The sequence below is a fragment of the Esox lucius genome, chromosome 8 (genome assembly GCF_011004845.1).
Source record: "Esox lucius isolate fEsoLuc1 chromosome 8, fEsoLuc1.pri, whole genome shotgun sequence".
NCBI lineage: Eukaryota > Metazoa > Chordata > Actinopteri > Esociformes > Esocidae > Esox > Esox lucius.
The window spans coordinates 32,024,663-32,050,915 of record NC_047576.1 but is presented as its reverse complement, the minus strand read 5'-3'; the positions used below and the strand labels follow the sequence as shown (position 1 = coordinate 32,050,915).

The 26,253-nt window shown below is 39.6% G+C and overlaps 1 protein-coding gene across 2 annotated transcripts in view; it reads left to right on the top strand.

Moving 5' to 3' along the window:
* The window catches only part of nek7 (NIMA-related kinase 7), an 84,678-nt gene extending 83,347 nt beyond the window's left edge, over positions 1–1,331 (top strand). For both annotated transcript variants that reach the window (XM_010901898.2, XM_013132715.2), the window contains one exon: positions 368–1,331. In XM_010901898.2, the coding sequence (XP_010900200.1) occupies positions 368–481 (114 nt within the window). In that variant the 3' untranslated portion in view covers positions 482–1,331. The remainder of the gene's footprint in view (positions 1–367) is intronic.
* Positions 1,332–26,253: the final 24,922 nt, after the last annotated feature.

The window sequence follows — 26,253 nt, the reverse complement described above, 5'->3', positions numbered from 1 at the left end:
TAATTCCAAAAAACAATGGCACATTCATTTCCAGACACACATTTTATTGAATTTGAAAAGACACATTGGGTCTGAATTAATTACTTCTGAAAGGTAGTTGGAATATTTGAAATAGTATTTTTACCCAGGTCTTGTGTGTTTGTGAATTGATTTCACGAGGCCATGGGACAATGAACACACTTACCCTCCCTCTTCCTGCCCTGCATGTAGCCTGCTAGCTGCTATTGGAACGGGAGAGGGTGACACTGACAGGTTTAAGTGGTTCTGTCATTAGACTTGTTCTTTTCGTTCCTGTGACAGACATCTCTTTTTGGTCTTTGTGTTGGGACACTGTCTAATCATTGATCTCTGTCCCTGGTCTCTCTAGCTGAGGAAGGTGGTAGATATGTGTATTAACCCCGACCCGGAGAAGAGGCCAGACATCATGTACGTGTACGACGTGGCCAAACACATGCATGGCCAGCCGCAGCAAGGCAACTAAGTCTACAACGGGGGGCACACTACGAACTGCACACCTCCTCTCATCCCTGGCTTACACCGAAGGATATGCACAGTGGTCTTGCGTTTCATGCCATCATGTATTGAAAAGTTCAATTCCGAGATCACTAATGTCATTTTTGTTTTGTTTTGTTAACCAGAAGCGGTTGATGTACGTCTCAGGTCCTCATTGTTCTCCATTTGAGATGTAAGAATTGTTTTGTCCCAGCTTCCACCTGGCCCCTGCCCTTGGATGATTCGGGTCACGAGTAGGCCATCGATGTGGGTCGGTTAGTCTGCTGATACCAGACAGACATTGACCTCTGCCAAAGCTATATGTTGAGTTGTTGCCTTAGTAACAACAATACTTTCAGCTGTAGAAGAGTCCCTGTTCTAGAATCGTAATAATTGATGGGTTAGTGTTTCTCTGTAGGTGGAAAGTAGAGGTAGAGAGATGTTGAACGTTAGCAGCGTGGTAAGACATGTATGCACCTGGTTAAATATTGAATGTATTATAAAAAATATAAAAGCTTTATCTGAGTAGTCCTGTCCATGACATGAAAAAATACATGCAAACAAAAGGGCCTAAAAAAGTTTTCTGTTAGTTATAACTAATGCTCTGAATGACCAACCTGAAGACCAGTCCTGTTTGTTATAAAGTAAGCACAGTCTTTGATTTACGCACTCCTGGTTTATCTTTTTATTTTAGATGAGTTAGGTAATATTCAACAATTTGTTTAGTTTTTTTGTGTGTGCATTTCGTTTTTTTGTGTTTGTGTGTGTGTGTAGGGTGGGAGACAGACACCTATGTTTAACAGTGATGGTGTGTACACATTAAATAATTGTAATGCTGATGTTGTTGTCTATTTGGAGAAATTAACAGCAGGTAAAATGCACGAGGTACAGGATAAAATACTTCTCCATTGCACATCTTCCAGTCACTATGTTTGTTTCCACGAACAGTTTGCTGTATTCCATTTAAATATTCCATTTCCAAACTCGTTACACCTTGGCTGCCTTTCTGTGCCCTTCTTCCAGCGTTATTAACTGGTAGAAAATCTGTTGTACAGTATTGAGTATTTTATAGTTACAGTACATACCTTATTAATAATCAGAATGGATTTTGCACAGTGTTGGTAAACATTATACTAGATTATACCAGATGTAAAATGGTGTGTATTTTATCAGATAACAGTTGACAGTGTATTGAAGTGTTGTTTACTATTTGGTTTGAATGTTTTATTATAACTCTTCACCCCACTGACTTGTAAGAGATGGTAATGTACAGGCTGGTGCAAATGTATTGGCAAACTTGATAAAGATGAGCAAATTAATATAAATATAGATTTTGGTATGCTCAGGAAAATTATTACATTAATGTTTTACTAATACAAACCCAGAAAAGAGTCCCACTCCTGTTTTCAATGCTCTGTTCCCTCTCAATTGCAAGGATACTGACAACATTCTTAGACCTTTCCTCTTACTGTGTAATTTAGCATACTCCGGGAAGGTGTAATTTAGCATACTCCAAAGTGCCCCTTGTCAATGAGGTTTTTGTAACTTGGTGACTCAAAGGTTTTGTCATCACCTTAAGCTCAACCTTAACAAGACAGAGTTACTCTTCCTCCAGGGAAAGGCCTGTCTGCGCCTCTCCATTTTGGTTACTAACTCCAAGGTGCCCCATCCCTGAGTGCAAATAACTTTGCTTTGACCCTGGAAAGCAACATGTCATTCTCTGGAAAAAATAACAATTGTAACATTTTCCTGCAGGCTCATACCCTTATAACTGTAGAGTACAACCTTATCTCACACAGGAAGTGGGGCTGGTACTTATCCAGTTTCTTGTCATCTCACATTTGGATTACTGCAACTCACTTTCAACCTTTCCAAGTTCACCCCACTCCTTTGCACACTTTAAGTTTCCAGTTGACGCTCACATCCACTACAAGACCTTACAGAACAGCAAGGGAAACCCCTCCATACATTATCTTCAGGCAATGCTCAAACAACACATCCCTACCCAGCTCTTTGTTCCGCCCCCTCTGGGCCTCAGCTCCTGCTCAGCCTGGTCAACGTTCTTTTTCCTGGTAACCCAATTGCAGAACTAATCTTGTAAAGCTAGTACAACACCATTTATGCCCATTTAACAAAAATCCATAGCCTTTTGTGAACTAATGCTTGCACTTTTTCTTTGTAAATGTACTTTTAGTGGGTTGTGTGGTTTTCCCACCTTGCTATCTTAAGATGAATGTACTGACTGTAAGTTTCTCTGGGTGAGTGTTTCTGCTTAATGACTAGAATGTATGTTTTGTATATCTCCAATTCATGGTACTTGGTTTTGTCTTTGAAACATAATTTATACTGTGTTTGGGAAATATATAGACTTATAGTCAATACTAGGCAAGATAAAACATTGTAATTGGTGTCCTAATAGTACTGGCAAGTTTATATTTACTTGATTTCTGAAGGTCAGCAACCATCTCTTTGTTTGCTTTTTCCCACAGTGATAAATGATAATTGGATTTTATATTTTTATAACCCACTGAAACAGGAAGCCACAATTTGTTCCTTGAACTGAGATTAGTTCATTAAAAGTATAATGTTAATGAAGTAAATGAGATTGAGCATACAGTTTAGCTCAGTATTCTTATTAATTTTATAGTATTTTTGCTCATCTTTATGAAGAATTCAAATAATACTTAACCTATCAATATGCTTGGAAGATGTACATTGTGATTCTGTTAATCAGACACAGGTTGAAATATAGAAAAAAGCACCACAGTTTTATTTTAGCGCTCGTCACAGGAAATGTTTTGAAGATCTTGTTACATACTCACACAATTTAGGATTTTTATCCTTATGGGGACACAGAACATAATTCCATTTCAAAATCATATTTTTCTAAACCTAACCAAAATAACATTTTTCCACTGTGGTACTAGTGAAATGCCCCATAATGTCTTTTTTTGTTTGTTTTACTATTGTGGAATTTATTTTGTCCTTGAAAGTTTAATTATACAGTGGATATAAAGAGTCTACACACCGCTGTTAAAATGCCAGGTTCTTGTGATGTAAAAGAATGAGACAAAGATAAATCATGTCAGAAGCTTTTCCACCTTTAATGTGGAGCAAAGTTCAACAACTGAAGTGGGACTTCACTTTAGTTGTAATGAATACATGAACTACTTTGATGAAAAGATCATCACCATTAGAAAACAAATAACTGACTCCTCCTTAAATAGTTATGGTCCTCAAAATCTCAGTTGTCCTAAAAATATCCTGAACCTCCCTGACCAGGTGTCAATGGGGTCCCTTGAATTTTTTGATACCATATCGCTCGACACGTTCACTAAATTTGTAATGAGTTCTAAACCCACAAACTGTCAGCTAGACCCGATTCCAACAAAATTACTTAAGGAGCTATTTTCTGTGCTAGGTCAGCCAATGTTGAACATAATAAATTGCTCTCTTTCCTCCGGATGTGTACCAAACACACTAAAAATAGCAGAAATGTAACCTCATTTCATTAGAAAAAATCTAATCTGGATCCTGACATATTAAACAATTATAGTCCAATATCAAACCTCCCGTTCCTCTCAAAAATGTATGAAATGCTCCAGTCCGGAGACTGCATTTGTGAAGGTAACAAATGACCTTCTTATGGCCTCAGACAAATTCTGCATCCATCCTGTTGCTTCTTGATCTTAGTGCTGCTTTTGACACTATTGATCACTCCCTTCTCTTAGAGAGACTGGAAACCCATATTGGGCTACGTGGACATGTTCTAGCCTGGTTTAAATCTTATTTATCTGAAAGATATCAGTTTGTTAGTGTGGATGGCATATCCTCTGACAAGTCAAAGGTATGCTTTGGTGTTCCTCAAGGCTCGGTTCTGGGCACATTATTGTTCTCACTATATATGCTTCCTCTGGGCAATGTAATCAATGTAATCCGAAATCACAATGTAAATTTTCACTGTTATGCTGATGACACACAGTTATATATTTCTATGAAGCATGGAGAAGCCCCAAAATTAGCTACTTTGGAAGCATGTGTTTCAGATATTAGGTAGTGGATGACAGAGAACTTCTTAATCTTAAACTCAAGAAAAACAGAATTGCCTGTTTTAGGACCCAAGAAACAAAGAGCGTTGTTCGCAGATCTCACTGTGAACCTCGACGGCTGCATGGTCGTATCCCAAAAACTGTAAGAAACCTCGGCGTTACCCTTGACCCTGACCTCTCCTTTGAAGAACATATAAAATAAGTTGCTTATTTTCATCTTCGAAACATTGCAAATATCTGAAACTTTCTATCAAAAACTGATGCAGAAAAACAAATCCATGCTTTTGTTACTTCTTGACTAGGTTACTGCAATGCTCTTCTTTCCGGTTACCCTGACAAATCAGTAAATAAACTTCAATTAGTGCTGCACACGGCTGATAGAATCCTAACTAGAACAAAAAAAATTGATCACATTACTCCTGTACTAGCATCCTAACACAGGCTGATTTTAAGGTTTACTGTTAACCTATAAATCAATACATGGACTTGCTCCTACTTACCTTGCTGAAAAGATCCAGCCCTACATACCTACACGTAACCTACGATCGCAAGATGCAGGCCTTTTAATTGTACCTAGAATTTCTAAACAAATAGCCAGAGGCAGGGCCTTTTCTCAAAAAGCTTCACTAATGTGGAATGATCTGCCAACTAAGGTTAGAAATGCAAACTCAGTGCAAACTTTCAAGTGTCTACTAAAAACTCATCTCTACAGCACGGTTTATAATTAGGTGTAGCCTGGCCCGGGGGCGTGAAGGGGACCAGTAGGCTTGATGCTGTCCACCCTTGCTGTTTTGCCAGGTGGGCTCTCGTCGCCACTGGGATGCCCTCTCTCCTCAATGCCTTTCGGGTTAGGGTGTCGCCGGATCCCCTCTGTCTCAGTCCCAAGGTCTTACGCTGCTATACTATTGTGCTGGGGGATTGGGTCAGTTCTCCTTCCCCACTAAGTTCTCCTTCTCCACGATAAATCGTTGTTGATATGAGGAATGCATTTTCTGTATTTTCCCAGTCTCCTTTTTAAACATTAGGAGGACATGAGGTCCTGGTCCACACCTGCGGAGTACCTGGTTTTGGGGGCCCGTTGCTGTCCCTTTCCTTGTCCATCTGGTCATACTTCTGACCTAGTATGAATTTAAATAGACTTTGGATTTAGCCCACATGCATTCATACATTATTCCAATTGGACTCTTAATATCTCACCCGGCACAGCCAGAAGAGGACTGGTCACCCCTCTGAGCCTGGGTCCTCTCTAGGTTTCTTCCTAAATGTCAGCCTTCTAAGGGAGTTTTTCCTAGCCGCTGAAATTCAACACTACTGTTGTTTGCTCCTTGGGGTTTAAGGCTGGGTGTTTCTGTAAAAGCATTTTGTGACAACTGCTGTTGTAAAAAGTGCTTTATAAATAAATTTGATTGAAAAATATATTGGATTGACCTATAATGTGAACAATTTAATTGAAAAACAAACTGAAATCTTTGAGGGGAAAAAATAAAAACCCAACAATAACCTGGTTGCATAAGTGTGGACACCCTTAAACTAATACTTTGTTGAAGCACCTTTTGATTTTGTTACGAGTCTATTAGCATGGCACATCATTACGTGACAATATTTGCCCACTCTTCTTTGCAAAAGCGCTTCAAATCTGTCAGATTGTGAGAAGATCTCTTGTGCACAGCCCTCTTCAGATCACCCCACGGATGTTCAATTAGATTCAGGTCTGTGCTCTGGCTGGGCCATTCCAAACATTAATCTTCTTCTGGTGAAGCCATGCTTTTCTGGATTTGGATGTGTGCCTCCCTGACCAGTTTTCTTCTCATCTTTTCCAACATTTTGGAGGGACGTCCAGTTCTTGGTAGTGTCTCTGCTGTGCCATATTTTCTCCACTTGATGATGACTGTCTTTACTGTGTTCCATGGTATATTTAATGCTTTGGAACTAATTTTGTACCCTTCTCCTGACTGATATCTTTCAACAATGAGATCCCTCTGATGCTTTGGAAGCTCTCTGCGAACCATGGCTTTTGCTCTGAGATGCAACTAAGAAAATGTCAGGAAAATCCTACTAGAACAGCTGAACTTTATGATTAATCAGAGTCACATTAAATGAAGGCAAGTGTGTAATGACTTCTATTTAACTTGAGTTTGAATGTGATTGATTAATTCTGAACACAGCCACATCCCCAGTTATAAGATGCCCACTTATGCATCCTTGTTTTATTTAAAATTTTTCCCCCTTGAAAATGTCACTTTGTTTTTCAATTGAATTGTTCACATTTAGAGTGAAAAAAGTTCTAACATGATATATCTTTGTCTCAATCTTTTACATCACCAGGTATTTTAACTTAACTTTTTAGATCCACTGTAAGTATAAAGATGCAAACACACAAACACCCACACACACACAAACACACTTAGATGGCTTTCCATGGTAATGACCTCTGTGGAATTATACTATTTCTACCATCCCTCAGAAGTTGTTACTGAAGCATTGAGGAGAAAAGACAACTTTTATTTATTTTGTTTAGATTTTTAACGTTTCATGGCTGTCTTTCAAGTGTATCATCATTGCTTTGTATGCTAATTGAATGAAATAAAAAACAATTTAGGAACATTCTTGATTATGATCTGAAGTCTTTACAAGTCATTTAGAACATAACGTATTTTTCTTCAGACATCAATCAGTATATCAGTTTTATAGTACAAATTTGTCATTATACTTCAACTTCAATCATTGTATGGGCAATTTCACAGTAATAAAGTGACACTGAGACTCAGACTTAAAGATGTAGGTCAAACAAAACAATGATTGCTAAATTAAACCATGCAACTGAACCAAAGGACCGCTTACTAAACACAGTTACTTGAAGAAATAGTATATATTCCTATGTTTGGTGAAGATTGGTTTTACCCTCACCACCTTGGCTTCTTCTGCTTACCTCAGGATCTCCCCCACACTAGCTCCCTCCCTCAGGTCCTCCCCCAACCCTAGCTGCTTTCCTTAGGTCCTCCCCTGAACCTAGGTCCCTCCCTCAGGAACTCCCCCCACCCTAGCTCCCTCCCTCAGGTCCTCCCCCACCCTAGCTGCCTCCCTCAAGTCCTCCCCTACCCTAGCTTCCTCCTTGAGATCCTCTCTCCAGTCTTTCCCCTATTCTAGCTGTGAGTTCCTGCTAAGTCTAGAACTAGCCAGGCTAAGCAGGAACCTGTTTCTGTTTATCTACCTTCTCCACCTCTTTCTCTACCTTACCTTCTACCTTACTGTCTCTGTGTTGTGTTTGTCATGAGAGGCAGCGGCAATGGAGTCTCTTCAGCGGGATCATAGCTCCTAGGGAACTAAAAACAGAGAAAAAAAAAAGAGTGAATATTTGGAATTTTTGCTAAGTTTGTTTTTGGGACTTCACAGCTCCAATCAGAGGCACATAAGGAATATGGGTAAATTGTGCATATATCATAAGAACTAAAAATACTTTGTACACCACCTTGCAGTCTATTCACCTTTTTTATTTTCATTGGTTTGTAAATGACTAATTCACAGTGGACAGTATGTAAAGGAAATGATGGGTCAAATTTTCAAAAAAATATCCCTGTCCAAAAATATATTCATATATTTTCACAAACATACAGCTCCGGAAAAAATTAAGCGACCACTGCTTCACTCAAAACTTTCCTTTTTAGCTTTTTTGGAAAATAAAAGAAAAAGGTGCAAAAAAATACTTTGTGGTTCTGCTTGTTGCCCTCTCTTGCAATGTTGTGCCTTTGGCCAGGTTGTCAACAGTAAAATAAAAAGGAATTGTCACACATTCATTAAATATGTATGTCCTCCATACAAAAGCAGAAACCTGTTACTCAGTCAATTAAATTTATATAGCCCTCTTTACAGCAGCAGTTGTCACTAAGTGCTTTTACAAAACACCCGGTCTTATTGTCAGCATGTATTATCACTTATTAGATTCTGCATCGCCCAAATGGTTTCCTTTGGATATTCTGGTCTGGATCTTTTTTACCGTTGCCTCAACATTGTTTGACATTGGCCACCTGCCAAGTTATAGCAGTGGAAAAAAGAAGCTAAAGTGCTACCAATACGAAATACATTTTGATAAAGTTCTGAAAAATCTTTTGAATAAATGCTATACATCCATATGTGAAGTAACATGCTAGCTACGTAGTAAGCAACCTATCGTCTCTGGGGCCACTAGCATACATACGACTGTGTTTCTTTACTTGGTTAGAGTTACAAAACTTCCAAAGGAAATTCCAAACCATTTGTTGTTTAAAATTTGTCAGACCTACTTACACTATCTGTTATCCAGTTTGTTGCTAAGTCTATACCTAGTAAGCTACTCTGTCAAGTTCCATTAACCTAGGACATCCCTACAAAAGCTAGACCTTTTTTTTGCCAAAGACAACAGTCTGGGTCCAACAGTAGAGGCTACACAGAATTGAGGGAATAACAGATGTGCAAATCTGTTTTTTATATATATTATTTACTTCCTTATTGCATGAAATGTAGCTGTGTTGTTTATTTCATATGGGTAAATACAGCCATTATCAAAAGTATTTTTTACTTCATTAAAATAACTGCACCATTTCATCAAGAAAACTGTTTTGGTATACATACTGTGCCAGACTGCTTGTATTGTTTGTTGATTTATTTTCTAAATACATCTTTCCACTTTGCTACTGTCCTCGTCACTACTAGTAGTATGAGGTGGTACCTGCAGCCCATTCAGGTTGCACAGGTAGTCCAGCTCCTCCAGGATGGCGCATCCATATGTGACGTCACAAGAAGGTTTGCTGTGTCTCCGTGTACAGTCTCAAGAGCATCAACCCAGCAGCAGGACAAGTATCTCCTCCTTTGTGCGAAAAGGAACAGGAGAAGCACTGCCAGAACCCTACAAAGTGACCTCCAGCAGGCTACTGTTGTGCATGTTTCTGACCAAACTGTCAGGAACCGATTCCATTAGGGTGGCATGAAGGCCTGACATCCTCTAGCGGGACCTGTGCTCCAGCCCAGAACTGTGCAGCTCGAGTGTCATTTGCCAGAGAACACTAACAGGTACGCCACTGGTGCCCCGTTCTCTTCACAGATGAGAGCCAGTTTATACTGAGCACGTGACCGACGTGGAAAAGTCTGAAGGCTCCATGGTGAACGTTATGCTGCCTGAAACATCATTCAGCATAACAGGTTTGGCGGTGGGTCAGTGCTGGTCTGGGGAGGCCTATCCATGAAGGGTTGCACAGACCTCTATGTGTTAGCCAATGGTACCCTCACTGCTGTTACCAGGATGAAATCCTCAGACCCATTGTCAGGCCTTATGCTGGTGTAGTGGGCCCTGGGTTTCTCCTGGTGCAGGGCAATACCCAGCCTCATGTGGCCAGTGATTAGGCTGTTCCTGGATGATGTTCCCCAGACCTGAATCCAATTGAGAACCTCTGGGACGTTATGTATCGTGCATCCGTTGACACCAAGTGGCGCCACAGACTGTCCAGGAGCTCACTGGTGCCCTGATCTAGGTCTGAGAGGAGATCCCCCAGGACACCATCCACAGTCTCATCAGGACCATGCCCAGACGTTGTCGGAGTGCATACAGACACATGGAGGCCATACACACTACTGAGTCACATTATGAGTTGGCGTGATGAAATGAACGCAAGTTGAGCAGCCTGTGAATTCAACTGTTTACTTTGATTTTCGGTGTTTGAATCCAGCCCTCAGTCGGTTGATGATTTTGGTTTCCATTGGCCGTTGTTAGGTCATTTTGTTCTCAATGAATTATACAATGTACAGTGAAGATTTTGAACTTTAATATATTTCGTTCATCGAGACCCAATGTGAGATTCCATTGCTCCCTTAATTTTTTTCTGCAGTGTAGTTAAGGCTTTTCTTAATTTTGGGTTGGACACAATGGACAGATATTCTGCAACTGTGTAGTTCCTACAATGTCTTTCTCACACGCACACCCACACATCCCTAGAATATGCAGTATAAACAAATTCAATACAATCATTTTATCAGCATTCTTTTTCTCTGATATATTACTAATAAATAAAAAATAAAAATTGTTGTTTGAGTATTCACATTCCTTAGTGAATACCTAAAAGCTACATTGGCAGCAACCATGATCTATTTAAATAAGTCTCTCCCAACATTGCAGGTCAAATATTTGCCCATTCTTTCTAGAATTGACAATGCTCTGTCAAATTAGATGAGGGCCTAGAAAAATCTGTACTGAGGTCAGGCTTTGCTTAGGCCATTCCAGCGCATCGTCTTTTTTGTTTTTAAGCCACTCCAGTGTTTGGATATATGTTTGGGGACATTGTCCTGCTGGAAGATAAATCATCTCACAGGTCCTTCAAAGTCCCAGGTCTCTTGCAGACTTCAGCAGGTTTTCTTCCAGGATCCATTTCCCTCTATCTTCACAAGATTTCCAGGCGTTGAGGCAGAAAAGCATCCATAGCATGATGCAGCCACCACCATTCTTCACAGTAAAGATGTTGTTCTCAGGATGATGTACAGTGTTAAGATATCACCAAACACGGCAAACTCTATTTTGGTCTCATACGACCATAGAATCTTCTTCTACATGGCTTCAGATTCTCCCACATGCCTCTGTACATTCTCAAGTCGAGATTTGTTGTGAGTGGTTCTCTCTTTGCAACTCCCCCCAAAAAGCTACTCGTCAAGCACCCAGGCTATTGTGACAGTCTCCCAGTTCAGCTGTGGAAGACTCCTTCAGAGTTGCCATTTGTCTGTCAGTGGTGTCTGTTCTCGCCCGGATAATCTGAACGGCCTGTTCTAGATAGATTTACGGTTGCGCCATATTCTCTTAATAATGGACTTTACTCTGCAGCAGGGGATGTTCAGTGCCTTGGACATGTTCTGATGACCTACCCCTGATTGTTACTTCTGAAGAACCTTCTAAATTTGCTTTGAAAGTTCCTTCATCTTCATGAAGTAGTTTTTGTTAGGAATTGTACGCACCAAATGTGTCCCAGAGAAAATCATCACTTAATTGCAAATGGAGTGAATAATTATGCAATTAATTATTTTCAGTTTTATAAATTAGTAAGTAATTAGAATTATTAGTAGGTTATATTTTTCACTTTGAAATTATGGAATTTTGTGTTGATCAGTGGCAACAACGCATAATTAAATACTTTTTGATTTCAGTTTGTAATACAATAAAGTCTGGAAAAAAACTAACGGGGTGAATAATTTTGAAGGCCTCTGTATATTAATTCAGCAGCCAGAAGCATCTTTCATCGATTTCTCATATTGCTTAGCTCCCATTTTGTATACACTTGTTTACTGTTGCCAGAACCTGATTTGTGTTGGAGTGAATCAACTTCCTCACCTAGAGTAAATTAATAGGATAAATTCACTATTTCGGCAATGCTTGATTAAAAGTTTAAGCAGTTTATTCTCTCTCCAGCTTATTGAATGTCACTGTGTGTGTGTGTGTGTGTGTGTGTGTAAATGTGTGTTTTGAAATATAGAGCTTTTTTTCTTATCTTTTCCCATGTGGTCGAGGAAAGACAGTAATATGGAGTTGTTTTGGAGGACGACGAAATGTAGCTTTTTTTCTGTTTTCTGAAGTCTGAAATATCAATAGTGTGTTTGCACATTTGAAATAGCTTGTGGCGCATGCTTGGCAACCAAAACTTCAAACATATTAGTTTGCTAGAAGAAAAGATTCACCAGGGACTGTCTCCAACCTCCAGAATATACACCCTGGTTTATGAAAGCTGTTATTGTTAAAGGGTGTTTATTGATGTGTCTGAATGAACTTGTATAAACTATAAACAGGTTAAACTTAAAATTTGAATGATAAAGAATCATGTAGGTTTCAGTTCTCTAAAGGGCAACATTGTAGAGAGAGCGGAGAGTGAAGGATAGTGAAAGTAGGATAGAGGGAGTGTTTTGAGCAACCAAAACATCCCTCCTGATAAGCGGCATAGCCAAGTTGGCAGCTGGTGTCGCTCCCAAATGCTAACATTATCTCTCACACACACAACACACACACAAACACTGAGTGACTGCCTATATTTCATTTATTATGGTCAGTCCAGTGCTTAGGGAGCACAGTAAAGTACAAGCAGCCTGCAGCGTGCTGAGCCAAAATAAAAAGCCAAATACCTCTCTGAAACGGGAAGGGGTTTTAAAAAAGGCACGCTCTGCCTGGTGCAGAAGCACTGCCATGGTTTATAGAACGCTGGGCCAGTAAATGGAAATCGGAAGCATCAGCCGAGCCTTCCGGAACAGGCGATTTCCAAAAATGTAACTATTGGAAACAAATGCTGTGTTAAAAGAGGTTCAAAAGAAACCTGATCCACAGAGTGGCTTTACAGGTGGCTGTGGTGGTGGGGCACATCTCAATCTCCCAAAACAGCTGGTTTCACTTCCTGGGGGAGACTGTACTCACGCAACCCTTTTGCCACAATTCAACATTATTTTGGTTTCAGGTAACTTAAATCCTTCCACTGGACACTTTATATTTCGAGTAGTGTTTTACTTAAGATATTTAAAGCCCTCTGTTACAGAGTAAAACATTTGTATCCTTGTATCCTTAGTTGTTAGTTATGATGATATACAAAGTGGAAAGCTTGCGAAACCATTACGCAACTTTGGGTCCTTAAAGTGTATCATTCCCATGTATTTATTATTTAATTTTAAAAACTATCATCAGTTTTTACCAATCATATATCACACATAGCCACAGATTTAGGCCAATTTAACAAAATCCATCTCTCTTTTGCACCCAGTAGGTACAGTGGTCTAAGTTACTGCCTCGCAGTACAACTGCGTTGTTATTTACCAGCCATTCAAATCCTGTTTGTGGCATACCGACATTGCCCGGGGGTCCAGCATAGGGCGATTCAGTTTTGGCCCTGCGTTGCCTGGGGTGGAAGTCTGACAAGGCTGCTTTGTCTCGTGCTCTAATGACTCCTTGTTGTAGATTGTTGTCCATGAGCTCAATTGTGGCTGTTGGCCGGGTAATATAATCTCCATGGTGCATGTACCTCTTTCTTGGTTGAACAGCATAACAAGAAGCACAACGGCTCAGCAAGATGAGCTGTGGAGGAAATGTTTTGATCTTCAACTCTCCCGGACCTGCTGTGAAGTTGTTGCAACAAAGAAAGGCCATAATTATGTATTACACACAAATTGGAATGGGTGAGAAAATTCATTAGAAAAAAAACAAGTAATATTTTAGTTCGAATACGTTTTATCAAAGTGGTCTGGAGTGGAAAACTATGGAAATGTAGGAGATGAGCATTAGGAAGAATCTTGCCCTCTATTAAGTTTATTCCTCAAACTTGACCCCAAGCTAACACATTTTCCTATGGGTAGACTTGAGGTGGGATAAGTAGTGATGTATGTAAAGTACAGTGCTTTGAAAAAGTATATGCCCACTGTCTGATTTTCTGTATCTTCGCACATTTTTGACACTGAATATTATCAGATCTTCAACCAAAACCAAATATGAGATCAATGGGACCTTGAACTAACAAGTAAAATATTTGAAACATATTTCATTTATTTATTTAATGGGTAATGCAACACCCTATGTACCTGTGTGAAAAAATAATGCATGTCATTTTCATTATCTGTGGAATTTGTGGTTAACATTTGTTCTCGAACTGGTCAGGAATGCTTGGACACACCTACCCATGACATATCTTCCAATACATTTTAAACCTAGCTAAAAAGATTGATATCTTATATTTGTGTTTGTTTATAAGACTACCAATTGAACAGTTTAAGCCTTTACATTTTGAAGGGCTAAAAATAATCACAATTCATGTGATTATAAGTTTGAAAATAGGACTGAGGAATTTGTCCCGCAGCACAGTGTATTATAAAGGTATTATAAACAGGTACTATAAACAGTGTTATAAACTGTTAAAGTGGGTAGTAAAGATTCTCACTTCCAAAGTTTTTCTGGAAAAACCTTCAATGACTTTAAATTCATGTAAATTGCTTCCAAGAATACCCAAAGTCCCACTAGTTACTTCAGCAAGCCATGAAAGTGATTGGGCTAGTTAGCTCCCAACTTAGTCCAACACCATAAGTTGTCTAGCTGACATTAGCCACATTTTATGGTCATTACAGTTTTAGCTAGAGTAGGATTTTGAGCAAGTTTCATAAATTAGCCATACGTATGAGTCAAGTTGTTTTATTTTTTAGCTAGCTATGTTTGGTTAGAGAACTGAGTGTGTGTACGAACGCATACTAGTAAAATATTACTATAACTGGGGCCTTTGGCCCTTTATGACATATTAACCGATCATTGCCCCGCACAGTTTTTCTATTAGCTTGGAAAATGATGGATCTTTGGGCACTTTTGACTCAGAACTATGTTTTATGAATGTATCAAGTTCTAGAGCATTCTACTTAAATGCCTGAGAAGTTATAATTCACTGGAGCCTGGTGGTGGGTGTATGAACGACCAATATCCATACATTTAAAATAGCATACTTGACATACTCTGATTTTCTATTATTTTCAATGGTTTACTGCAACAGAGCACATCTGTTGAACTGAAATGCAAAAATGAGCTGAAATGTGACTGGCCCAACCCAGTGACTGACAAGAGCCCCTTGCCCAACGCATGTTTTTACTGGCCAGTGGGCAATTGTTAATGTCAGTCTAAATAACACTCTGAATTACAGGAGACTGATGAAAGGAAGATGATAAAATAACGTCTGTATAAGATTGGAAACTATCACAAAGTTTGGTTTTAGACATTACTCTGATCCTGTCCTTCCCAATAAGATGCCACTAGCTATGTTTTTTATGCGTCTGTCAGTATGATTCTTCTTTTTTTATGAAAGAAAAATGCCTGAACTATCTGTTTGTATATGATGGTATGACCAGGGTTCGAATTATGCGGGAGATTGAGGGGGTTTGACCCCCATAATTAAGACCTGGACCACCCCAAAAGAGGTGCAAACAACAAGTTGGGGGGTTGAAATATACCCAGAGAAAAAGTTGACCCCCCCCACAATTGTCATTGCATAATTTACACTCTGGGTATGACTTAACATTGCCTTTTGACTGACCCAATAATATGCATGTATATACAAAATGTAAATATGTATATATTTGCACAATTGTTTTTCTCTAATCCCCAAAAATTCATATAGTTAATAAAAAAAAAATTAAAAGGCATTTTTATCCGATACGGATAAGCGGATGAAGATGAGATGAGATAAAAGGAAATGAACATTTAATATATATATATATGTTTTTTTCTTTGTGTTATCTACCAGGACATTTGAAAAGACTAAGATGGTGGAGCACCCTTGTGCTCATTCCCAGGTAACTTGAGAAACAATGGGCCCCATGTCTGCAAAATGCTCAAATACAAAACAGTTTTCATGGAATGTTGTCTGAAAAATTGCCACATCACTCATGTATTTGAATTGTTCTAATTCTAGAATACACTTTAATAAAAATAAATAAATTCAGACATATGTCAAGCTTGAATAATCTAACAGTGTAGGTTAACAAATAGAGTAAGAGAGTATTCAGGCCCCTTCACATTTTTTGGTACATTACAGCCTTACTCTAAAATGGTTTAAATATATTTTTTGTCATCAATCAACGCATAATGTTTAAATATGTTTCGCAATTGCTTTTCTATGTAATGTATTTCATCATTTTCATTAATCCATAATCATTAACAGAAATACATTTATTTGAAATGTGCTTCATTTTCAGTGCAGCCTGGAAGTCTCTGTTTTCAGCTGTCTTATGAAAATTATGGAATGTTACATTTACACTACAATGTTACACAGTGCGTATTTCCAGCATGTACACGTCTGGACACGCCACACAAATTTCCCAGACACTTCAGGCCAAATTTACAGAAGGTCTAGTGAAACAATATGTCAAAAATTTACTTCATAGCCAATAATGAATGCGTGAGAAATTCCAGGGGTGATACCTAAAGTGGTATAATCCAAAACCAGTCTCCAACTACACACTCCCTACTGCATGTGTTTTGGTCCACCTGTATACCTGCAAGATTTACATTGCACTTATTAAACAGACGTTTTAGATGCACATCTTTTCTAAAACTCTATTGTAGCCAGAAGGTTAACATGATGCATTCATCCGTTGTCTTGACTTTATCATACTTAAAAGAAAAATACAAACTAAAAACAAATTAAATTAATAATCTGGCCATTCACACTATCGAAATTACATAACTATAATCGTATCTGTCCAACATTTTGCCAGTAATGAGGTGGTATTTGCACTTCTTACTGGCACAGTATCTCCCACAAGCGCAACACAAATGTTTTAGCAAAAGCACAACACACAAATTTAAAGGGGTAGTCTTTGTACTCAGTGAGTCTCTGTCCCCAGAGTTGCTTCTTCATTTGCTGAAATTACATGACAAAAGGTTTTGTCATGACAAAGGTTAAGTACCTCCCACAAGGTTCTGTTATTCCCCATTCCTAGTGATTACAATATACTGTATATTGGCACTGAAAGGTATTTCTACATTTTGAATTCTACAAATTGTTCTGATAAAGTATTCTTCTTTTCAAAATTGCTCAAGCTCAATCAAGTTGGATGGGGACCTCTGGAAAAGGGGTTTTCTACTGTCCACATATTCTCAAGTGGGTTGTGGTCAAGGCTTTGACTGGGCCACTCCAGGACATTGACCTTTTTGTTTTTAAGACACTTGTGAGGTTTTGGCTGTATGTTTGGGGTCATTGCCCTGCTGGAAGATTAATCTTCTCACAAGTCCCAGGTCTCTGTCAGCAGGTTTTCTTCCAGGTTTTTTCTGTACTTTGCAACTCCATAGCATGATTCTGCCACTAAAATGCTTCACAGTAGGGATGGTGTTCTTAGGATGATGTGTGGTTCTAGGCTTGCTTCAAACATAGGGCTTGAAGGCAAAAACCTCTAATTTAGTCTCATCAAAGTATAGTCTTCAACCACTTGGTTTCTGAGTCTCCCACATGCCTTCTGTCAAAATCCGGCCAAGATTTGGCCTTTGTGATTTGTCATTTGTCTCCCATTGGTATTTGGCCTCGTGGTGGCCTCCCTGACCAGAGCCCTTCTTGTATGGATACTTTTGACAATGGCCTGTTCTAGACAGATTCCCTTTTGTGCCATAGTCTTTCCATTTAATAATAATGGATTTTACTGTACTCTGGGGGGTATTCAATGGCTTGGAAATGTTCTCATATCCTAGACTTAATGGGTGATTTGAAGAACCTTATTTGGGATTTGCTTTGAATATTCCTTCATGATGTCATTTTTATTGGGAATTGTACTCACCAACTTTGGGAAGTTTATTCAACTTTTATGAAACACTTTAATTGCACACAGAGGGATTCCATTCAACAAATTGCGTGACTTATAAAGAAAATTGGTTCCAACACAACTCATTCAGGTGTGTCATAGCGAAGGGTTGAGTACTTATGCAGTACTTTTTTTTATGTTGTATTTTATTTTAAACTATTTGTAGATTACATTTTTTACTTTGACATTACAAATATTGTTGTGTTGTTAAGTGGAAAAAGCCCTGATTAATTCTATTTGAATTTTATTTATTAATCAAATAAAATGAGCAAGTCCCAAAGGGCTGAATATGTCTGAAAACCACAGTACTATATACCTATGAAGTGAAACTGGACAATTCCACAGACAGATTACTTTGAAGTTAAATCATTGTGGAAAAACATATGGTTTCACCAAATTGATAGTAGTTTCATGATTTCTGTTTCTGTTAGTGAATTACCCCTTTAAGTGATTCATTTTAAAACTGCCCGCTAAAAGGCATTTTTAATCCAGTTTCAGAATGTCTGACTTATGACTTTAATGTTCTGTGTTGGGTTTGATGGGTTGTGCAGCATTCAAACAGTTTTACTGCCTCCTAAGCCTTCTATATTTCAACCTGTATGCCAGACTTCCTAAAGGATTTGCTTCACTGTCATGTGTCTGGGTCTAGTAAAATAAGCACTCAGCTTGTAAACCGGCCACTGAGCTGTCCCCAAATGTCTGTTTCTGTCAGTCTGACTTACCAAGGCCCTAAAGACACACATTCAAAAATTGAGGGACATTAGATACTCTAGAGGGTGATCGAGGAGGTAAACATTAGAAGAGAACCAGAGACATTGCAAACAAACCCAAAATCTGAAGTGATTATTACAATCAGAATGTAAAGATGAATTGAGATGGATTGCATTTAATGTTTTTGTAATGTCTCATTTTCTCCCCTGCTTGGACTGAGAACTATTTTTGTCTAAATAAATTATGCATATTTCACTAAAATGTAATCCACAACAAACTTGATGCATTCTTCACACTCTTTTCCTACTTTCCTACTGCGCTTGGACGCGTGCGTGCATGAGAGTGCACATACTGTATATGGCCAGTATACCACAGGTGGGAGCTGTTCTTAGGCACAATGCATTGCAGAGTGCCTGGACACTAGATGCCTTATAAACCAGTTATCGTTATTAGATCAGTAAAATGTGATGTGATGTCACGATTTGAACCACCCAGTTTATAGGCGTATATATAAACATATGTGTGTGTGACGTTGTTTTTGGCCACTGATCTAATTCTTTCACCCCACTATTTAGGGGAGTGTAATCTGACCCTACATCTGAACAAACGGTTGGGGCAACTTCTACCCGGTTGTGATTTATAGAGCTGCCACACACCATAGACATTCCTGTGTAGAGCCGTGCCCTGGTACAGGATGACCCGAGTTCTGTGTGCCAAGCAACGTTGCGCTCCTTGATTCCCCTGTTCCCATGCTTGCCTCTGTTGTGCCTGCCAACTGGGAACAACCATTACTCCTCCAAAAACTCCCTATTCCCATCATTTTGCAAATAATATTCCAACTCTTTCATTATCTGAAGTAAAGGACCATATATAAAACATGTGGGGTGTTGTTAGTATTTCTAAAATAATATTCTCTTATTACATTTTACGACACCCAGCATTCAGGTAAGTCTGTCCGCTAAAGAACATTGATTATTTGAATATATGAGGATGATGGTGGTTAATAGGTATACAGTAGCCTTTGATAAGAGGTTTGAGATGGGGAGTTCAACTGTCCTTGACTGTTATCAGAGCGGATGGGATGTCAAAGCAGACATTCTTTACCCGAGACATTGAAAACTCTTTGATATTCCTCTCCAGAAGGCTCAGAGCTGGAGTAACCCACCAATGCCTCTAGGTATGTTTCTGTGTGGGTGTCTGTAAACAGGGACATGTGTCTGTTTGTGACAGGAGGGGAGACTACAGGGCAGCAGGACTCTGTCTTCCAGCTAACACCTTGTTATCTGGAGTAAACGTCAGTCATGGAGAGTACAGGGCTGTGTATAAACTCAAGTCAGGTCTTATATGCAATTCGAATAAATTTTTCATTTCCAGAGGAATTCAGAATATCAGAATAAGACCTAGGCCTATCAGAATGTAGGCCTAATCTGCTGACACTGATAATAAAAATGGCGTTGTAAACTTTTGAACCTCGGTCTACAAAAGGGTAGACACATTGTATAATATGAAACCCATCAAGTCTGGTAGCAAACCTTTTTAAGCTAAACTTGTCAGTTGCTCTGACTCACCCAAGGACAATGACAGTGAATACATGCACAATCACCCTATAATGTGGTTGAAGCTATCCTATAAATCACGCTAAGAGTTTAATGCCATGTCTGCATTTCCAAACTTTCCGGTTGAGTTTACAGAACACAGAGTTAACAGAAGATTCTGTGCATGTATTTATTCTGTAAGTACATAGTCTTGTCTTTCCTAGTGAAAGCGATTATGCTGATCACATTGTATCAGAAATGGCCATTATAACTTTTTTCAGGGGGCTGAAATCAACTAAAGTAGATAAACCACCACATATAACAGTTATAACAAGTAAAACATTTTAACCAATACATAAAATGTTGCTGAGATTGGTAATTGATAATTTTTGGCCATCTCTGCATAGGATAACATTAACACAGTGACTATACCAGTTACTGGCGTAGCATGGTGACGCCGGGACGGGGTGCAAGCTGTTCTTACTCGCACCCCTGCAAAAGTTAAAATGCAGTATATACACATGTGAAGCCAATCCTGCCATAGAATAACCTCACATTCGATGTCTGACAAAGATAAACACATAGTACAACACAAAATAAAATAAAATCCTAAAAGATATTTATCATAGAGGCCAAGGACGGGCCCCCCATAAAACGCTTCTGGTGGATATTAGGATTTGTTCAAGATAGACAAACACTTCCCAGGCCTCACGATTCTCTCATCTTTTCACTTGACAAAAAATCAGTTATCATCAGTGATGGCCATTCTAGGCTTCATTACCATTCTTCTAGCAGCAGGATAATACGCTAGCAGTGTTAACTCAGATTTTCTTTTTCAAAATAAAAGCCATCATTGAACTATATAAGTTAATATAGTTAACAATCTTGTCCGTACATTTTATGTTTAATGTCCGTTCCAATGTTATTCTTGTCTGTTCTTTTTCACAGACTAGATTATTACCTACATTGCCTTATACATTTCAATTATGGCTTTTATTGTAATAAAGAAAGTGTTGCCAGCATAATATCCTGCTGCTAAAATAACGCTAATGAAGCCTGCATAGCAACTCATCTGAGCCAGTTCATGTTCAAAGGATCATAATCCCTTTTGCACTAAATACGTTTTCATGGCCAATGCAAAATAAAAGTGTTTCTGTAGAGCATCTTCAAATTGTCATTTTTTTGGGGAAAAATCAAACACAAAATCAGGTTTAAGTTGGTGGAACAACACTCAAACCAATGTCCTTGACATGGGTTAAATTGTATAGAGTCAATATTCCTGGAGAATAGGTTTCGCAACACAGTCTACAGGGACTGTGTCTCCTCACTGTCTGCAGATGTAAGTTGAAATAGAACTGAATAATCAGAATCCTCAGGGATGAACTTCACTAAGCCAATACTCATTGTGTTGTTATGTCCCCTTACATTGCATTGTGGTTACAACATAGTATTATCCTCTAAGACAATATGAATATACCAAAACGCCCCAAAAATTCAATTCAGAAGAAGCTTTACAGTATTCAGTACATAGGAGAGAGGGGTTAGGTTAGACCTGGGTCAAAATATAAACTTTCAAACATTAAGGTTTGCTTGATTTCCAAGAGAACAAATACTATTTGCACCCAGGTCAGGGTGTGACGTGTCAGGCTGGAGTGTGGGGAGTGAGGTGGCCTGGGGGGTGGTGTTAAGGAAAGACTTGTTGTTGTTGTGATACAGTGTACGTGTCAGGGTGTGTTGTCTAGCCCGGCCCAGTGTGTGTCCAGTACCCATGTCACTGGTCCCAGCGCCACTCATACATCATGCAGGTCGTTAGCAGAGGATCAGCCTGGACCTTTGGCCGCGGCGCCGCAGAGCACTGCCGCCAGAGCACTGTGAAAACCCCAGGCTCTGTCACTCAGTGTCACTTAGACCACTATTTGTCTGCCTCTGGCCCACTATCTCTCTGCCTCTCTGCCTCGGGGTCACTCACACACACACACACACTCACACACACATATCCTCTCTGCTGTCCTGGTTTCCTAATGAATAATGGATGAGACTGTGCTCAGCTTTCAGATATTAATGGGGCTGAAAATAACAGGCAGGACCATCGTTTGCGCTGGCAGCTATATTACTTACTGGATCTCTATTCCTCTTACCTTTCCATATTACTTACTGGATCTCTATTCCTCTTCCCTTTCCATATTACTTACTGGATCTCTATTCCTTTCCCCTTTCCATATAACTTACTGGATCTCTATTCCTCTTCCCTTTCCATATAACTTACTGGATCTCTTTTCCTCTTCCCTTTCCATATTACTTACTGGATCTCTATTCCTCTTCCCTTTCCACATTACTTACTGGATCTCTAGTCCTCTTCCCTTTCCATATAACTTACTGGATCTCTTTTCCTCTTCCATTTCCATATTACTTACTGGATCTCTATTCCTCTTCCCTTTCCATATTACTTACTGGATCTCTATTCCTCTTCCATTTCCATATTACTTACTGGATTTCAATTCCTCATGCCTTTCCATATTACTTACTGGATCTCTATTCCTTTCCCCTTTCCATATTATATACTGGATCTCTATTCCTTACTGGATCTCTATTATTCTTCCCTTTCCATATTACTCACTGGATCTCTATTCCTATTCCCTTTCCATATTGCTTACTGGATCTCTATTCCTTACTGGATCTCTATTGCTCTTACTTCTTCTCATCCATTAATAGCTTGTGTGACTGGATTTTTTAATTCCTCTTCTTTCTCCTCTGTGGTGACCTGACTGGCTTACAGCATCTCTACTCTTCCTTCCTTCTGAATACTGATTCACCCTTTCACCTATGTCCCGTCTATCACTCCTCTAAAGCCTCTCTACTGTCTCACTCCCTGCTGGTTACACCCGCCATGACTCCCACTCTTCTTATTCCTTCCTTCTCTCCATATCCCATTCACCCTCTCTCCCACTCCTCATGCTCTTTCTTCCACTCAGAGAATATACACTTATTTTCCTCTTCCCATCCTTAGGGTTGTCACATTGAGGTCAAAGGTAATTGATTTTAATTGAAAAGAGAAAATAAAAGGTAGTTAGTACTCTACACAGGCTAGCTATTGTCTGCTCTCACTGCCACTCTTGTTTTTTCTCTCTCTCAAGGACATTTCAGCATTTCCCTCTCCTGTCTTTCTTCCAAACCCTCCATGATCTACCAATCCTGACCAGAAACATCACCTGCTGAAGCACATGTTGCCAGAATGTATCAGTGGTAAATCTAAAAAGGAGAGTTTGTCATTGTTCTTCCTGTTGGACCAGGAAAGGCTTGGGGTTGCCTGTTCCAGGACTGGTCTGCCAGTAATCTCCAGCCAAGCAGAGGGAGGCCTGGCCCTCTGTACCTCTACCTGACTCTATGACTCAGAACCAAGCCAGAGGGCACAGACAAGTGAGCATAGCCTGGCTAACCCTAGCCTGAGTGCCAGTCTGGTTTCTGTGCTCAACAATGGCTTACCGTTGTCTCATTTGGCAAGGTATCAGGTTGACTAAAGCCAGAATTGATTGGAACCAAATGTTGTTTCAGAAATTCAAAGTTCACTTTTAGTTGGAGGAGAAATTAAAGTGACATTGTCACTAACAACACATACTGTAAATAAAACATAATTAGTTGGTTAAGTATGACATTTTCAGAGAGCTTCAGTATTTGCCTTTCCAGTATTTTTGTACACTTCCCCCAGTTCTGCATGTTGTCCAATACGTCTCAGTTTGCCACAAAATAGACAACGGAATCATTAGGACTGGGCATCATAGGCTTTGGCCCTCAAACTTCTTGTACAATTTTTTCCTGCAGTAAAAACTTTGGGATTTTTAATCACATGTTTTTTGTTCAAGTTCATCCCTATAATGCAACACACTTGGATAAGATGATGTCTTCCCATTAATGGTTACCAATTACCATGTTATACAGTAGAGGTGTGCTGCGGTTGTCACTGCCTCTTGTTTCATTCAGGAGTTTGAAGTTCGCTCAGTTTGTTAACCACGCTTTGTTATGCAGTAAACACACTAGTTGCTAACCGTCAGGCTATCCAAGTGTAAAAATGTCTGAACTACAAGACATTTTCATTGGGTACATTGGTTTTGATAATTGAAAGGAAAAAAATAGCAGTGTCTCTGATAAAATATAATTTTTAATACTAAGCAGAGTATATTTTCAAAAGTTGAAATGGCACATTTTCGGTCTCGACTGGGGAAGTATTTCAGTTAATTAGGTGCGAAACCCCTCACGCACACAACTACCATCTACAGCAGTCTCCACGAGGATAAAGAAAACAAAGGAGAAAAAAACAAACAGTGAAAAATGAAAAGAATAAAGCTACAGCAGCCAGCATCTAATCAGCGGTTTGCCTGTGCCTTCAGCGAGTTAGCAAGCCAAATAGACGCATTCCTCTGATCAGCACGCTCCCCCACCGCGCTCGCTCACGCCCATGAGCCTCGGGTCAGTCCTTGGTGAGTAGGCTGTCGCCTTTATACCCACAACCCTCACGCTCATTACAATGCAGGAGATGTGTGTGTGTGTGAGTGTGTACGGCAAGGGATAATGCACCCCAGGACTAGCCTAGAGGGGCGCGCAGATTCCTGGCCTCTACTGGTAGGCACAACCAGGATATCTTCCCGTGAGAGACTGTTTGCACGTTCATGTGTGTGCGCGTGTGTATGAGTGTGCGTGTGCGTGACGAGCATCAAGTGACTCCGGTGTGCCTTAGTGTCGCAGAGAGAGAGGGAGCAGGTGTTTCTCTGCACATCCACGTTGTGTTGTGTGCCATGTGATGAAGGGTAAACAACAAACGGAACCTGTTAGATCTCATCGCCTTCATCACAACGCTGCATTATGCGGATTTGTTAGTGAACCCCAAAACCAATCACAGCACAACTTCCCACTCTGGGGGAAGCCAGCCTGAAAGGTTAGGAAGAGGGGAGGGTGTGCTTGCTTTGCTGCTGCAAACTTTACTCTGGTTGTGTTGTGGCTGAAGCTGAGAGTACATGTGAAAGGTGTGACCTGTCAGAGAGAGAGAAAGAGGAAAGAATGTGTGTGCGCAGGCATGTGTGTGTGATAGCACATAGTGTGCGTTGAACTCTGAGGGACTGAGGCTGTACATCGGGATCATTAGGACACTGTATGCTAATACTGGCCTTTAGATAACTTCAACCAACAATTTTCGATCTTCACAATTTGCATAACTGCATATTTTCATTATACACACACACCAGGGATTAAATTGGGCTGAGCCCCAGCACCTATTAGTTCATTTCCACATAAAGTGATAACACCAGGAAAAGTTCAGACCCCATTGCATTTTCAACAAGGATATGCAGAGAAATATGCAGGGAATTTTTGGGAAGGTGAGCACCGTGAAACCGAACAAAAAGCTCATGTCTGCTCTCCTATACAAAATGTAAGCAGCCATGTGGGGTGAGGACCATCCCTATAAATACTGCAACCCAAGGCTACATAGTTGCTTTGTTAAACAAAGATGGCTGACAGAAATACTAAGATGAAAGCACATACAAGTATTTATAGCTTAATAATGAATAACAAAAAATATACACTATATTCATACAAAACACATGTTTTTATATTTTATTTCAACAGACATGCATCCACTAGTCCTTGGGATGCCAAGACTTTCCCTCATACAGACTTTCTGAAGTAGGCTAATCAATCACTGATCAAGTATGTGAAGTTAAAGTATCATTATGCCCATTCCAAACTCCCTGACCAAAACACAAAACAGACCGGAAAATATTTAGTAGTAACTACCAACGTTCCCTGAAAGCTGTGAACATTCTTGGTCGCACAGGTCCTCCAGGTCTGTTAAGCAGAAGAAAAGCTGTCTGCACAGACCTACAACATCACACTTCACTGAGTTTGCCCTACTAGTTTGCACTAATCAACCGGAATCCTCAAGAATGCAACAAAACATAATTACAATGCTACAATCCATAATAACTAATGCAAAGGTTTGATAGGTCTGTGAATTTGTTGTAGGCAGAGCAGCAGTGCATCTTCAATTAGGGAAAAGCGTCTGGAAGCGGATTGAGCAGAGCCACTGAGCTGTCTCACTTGGCAAACTCTTTTTCTCTATTGGGATAACAAGGAGAGGATGTTCCTTCTCACCCTACTGG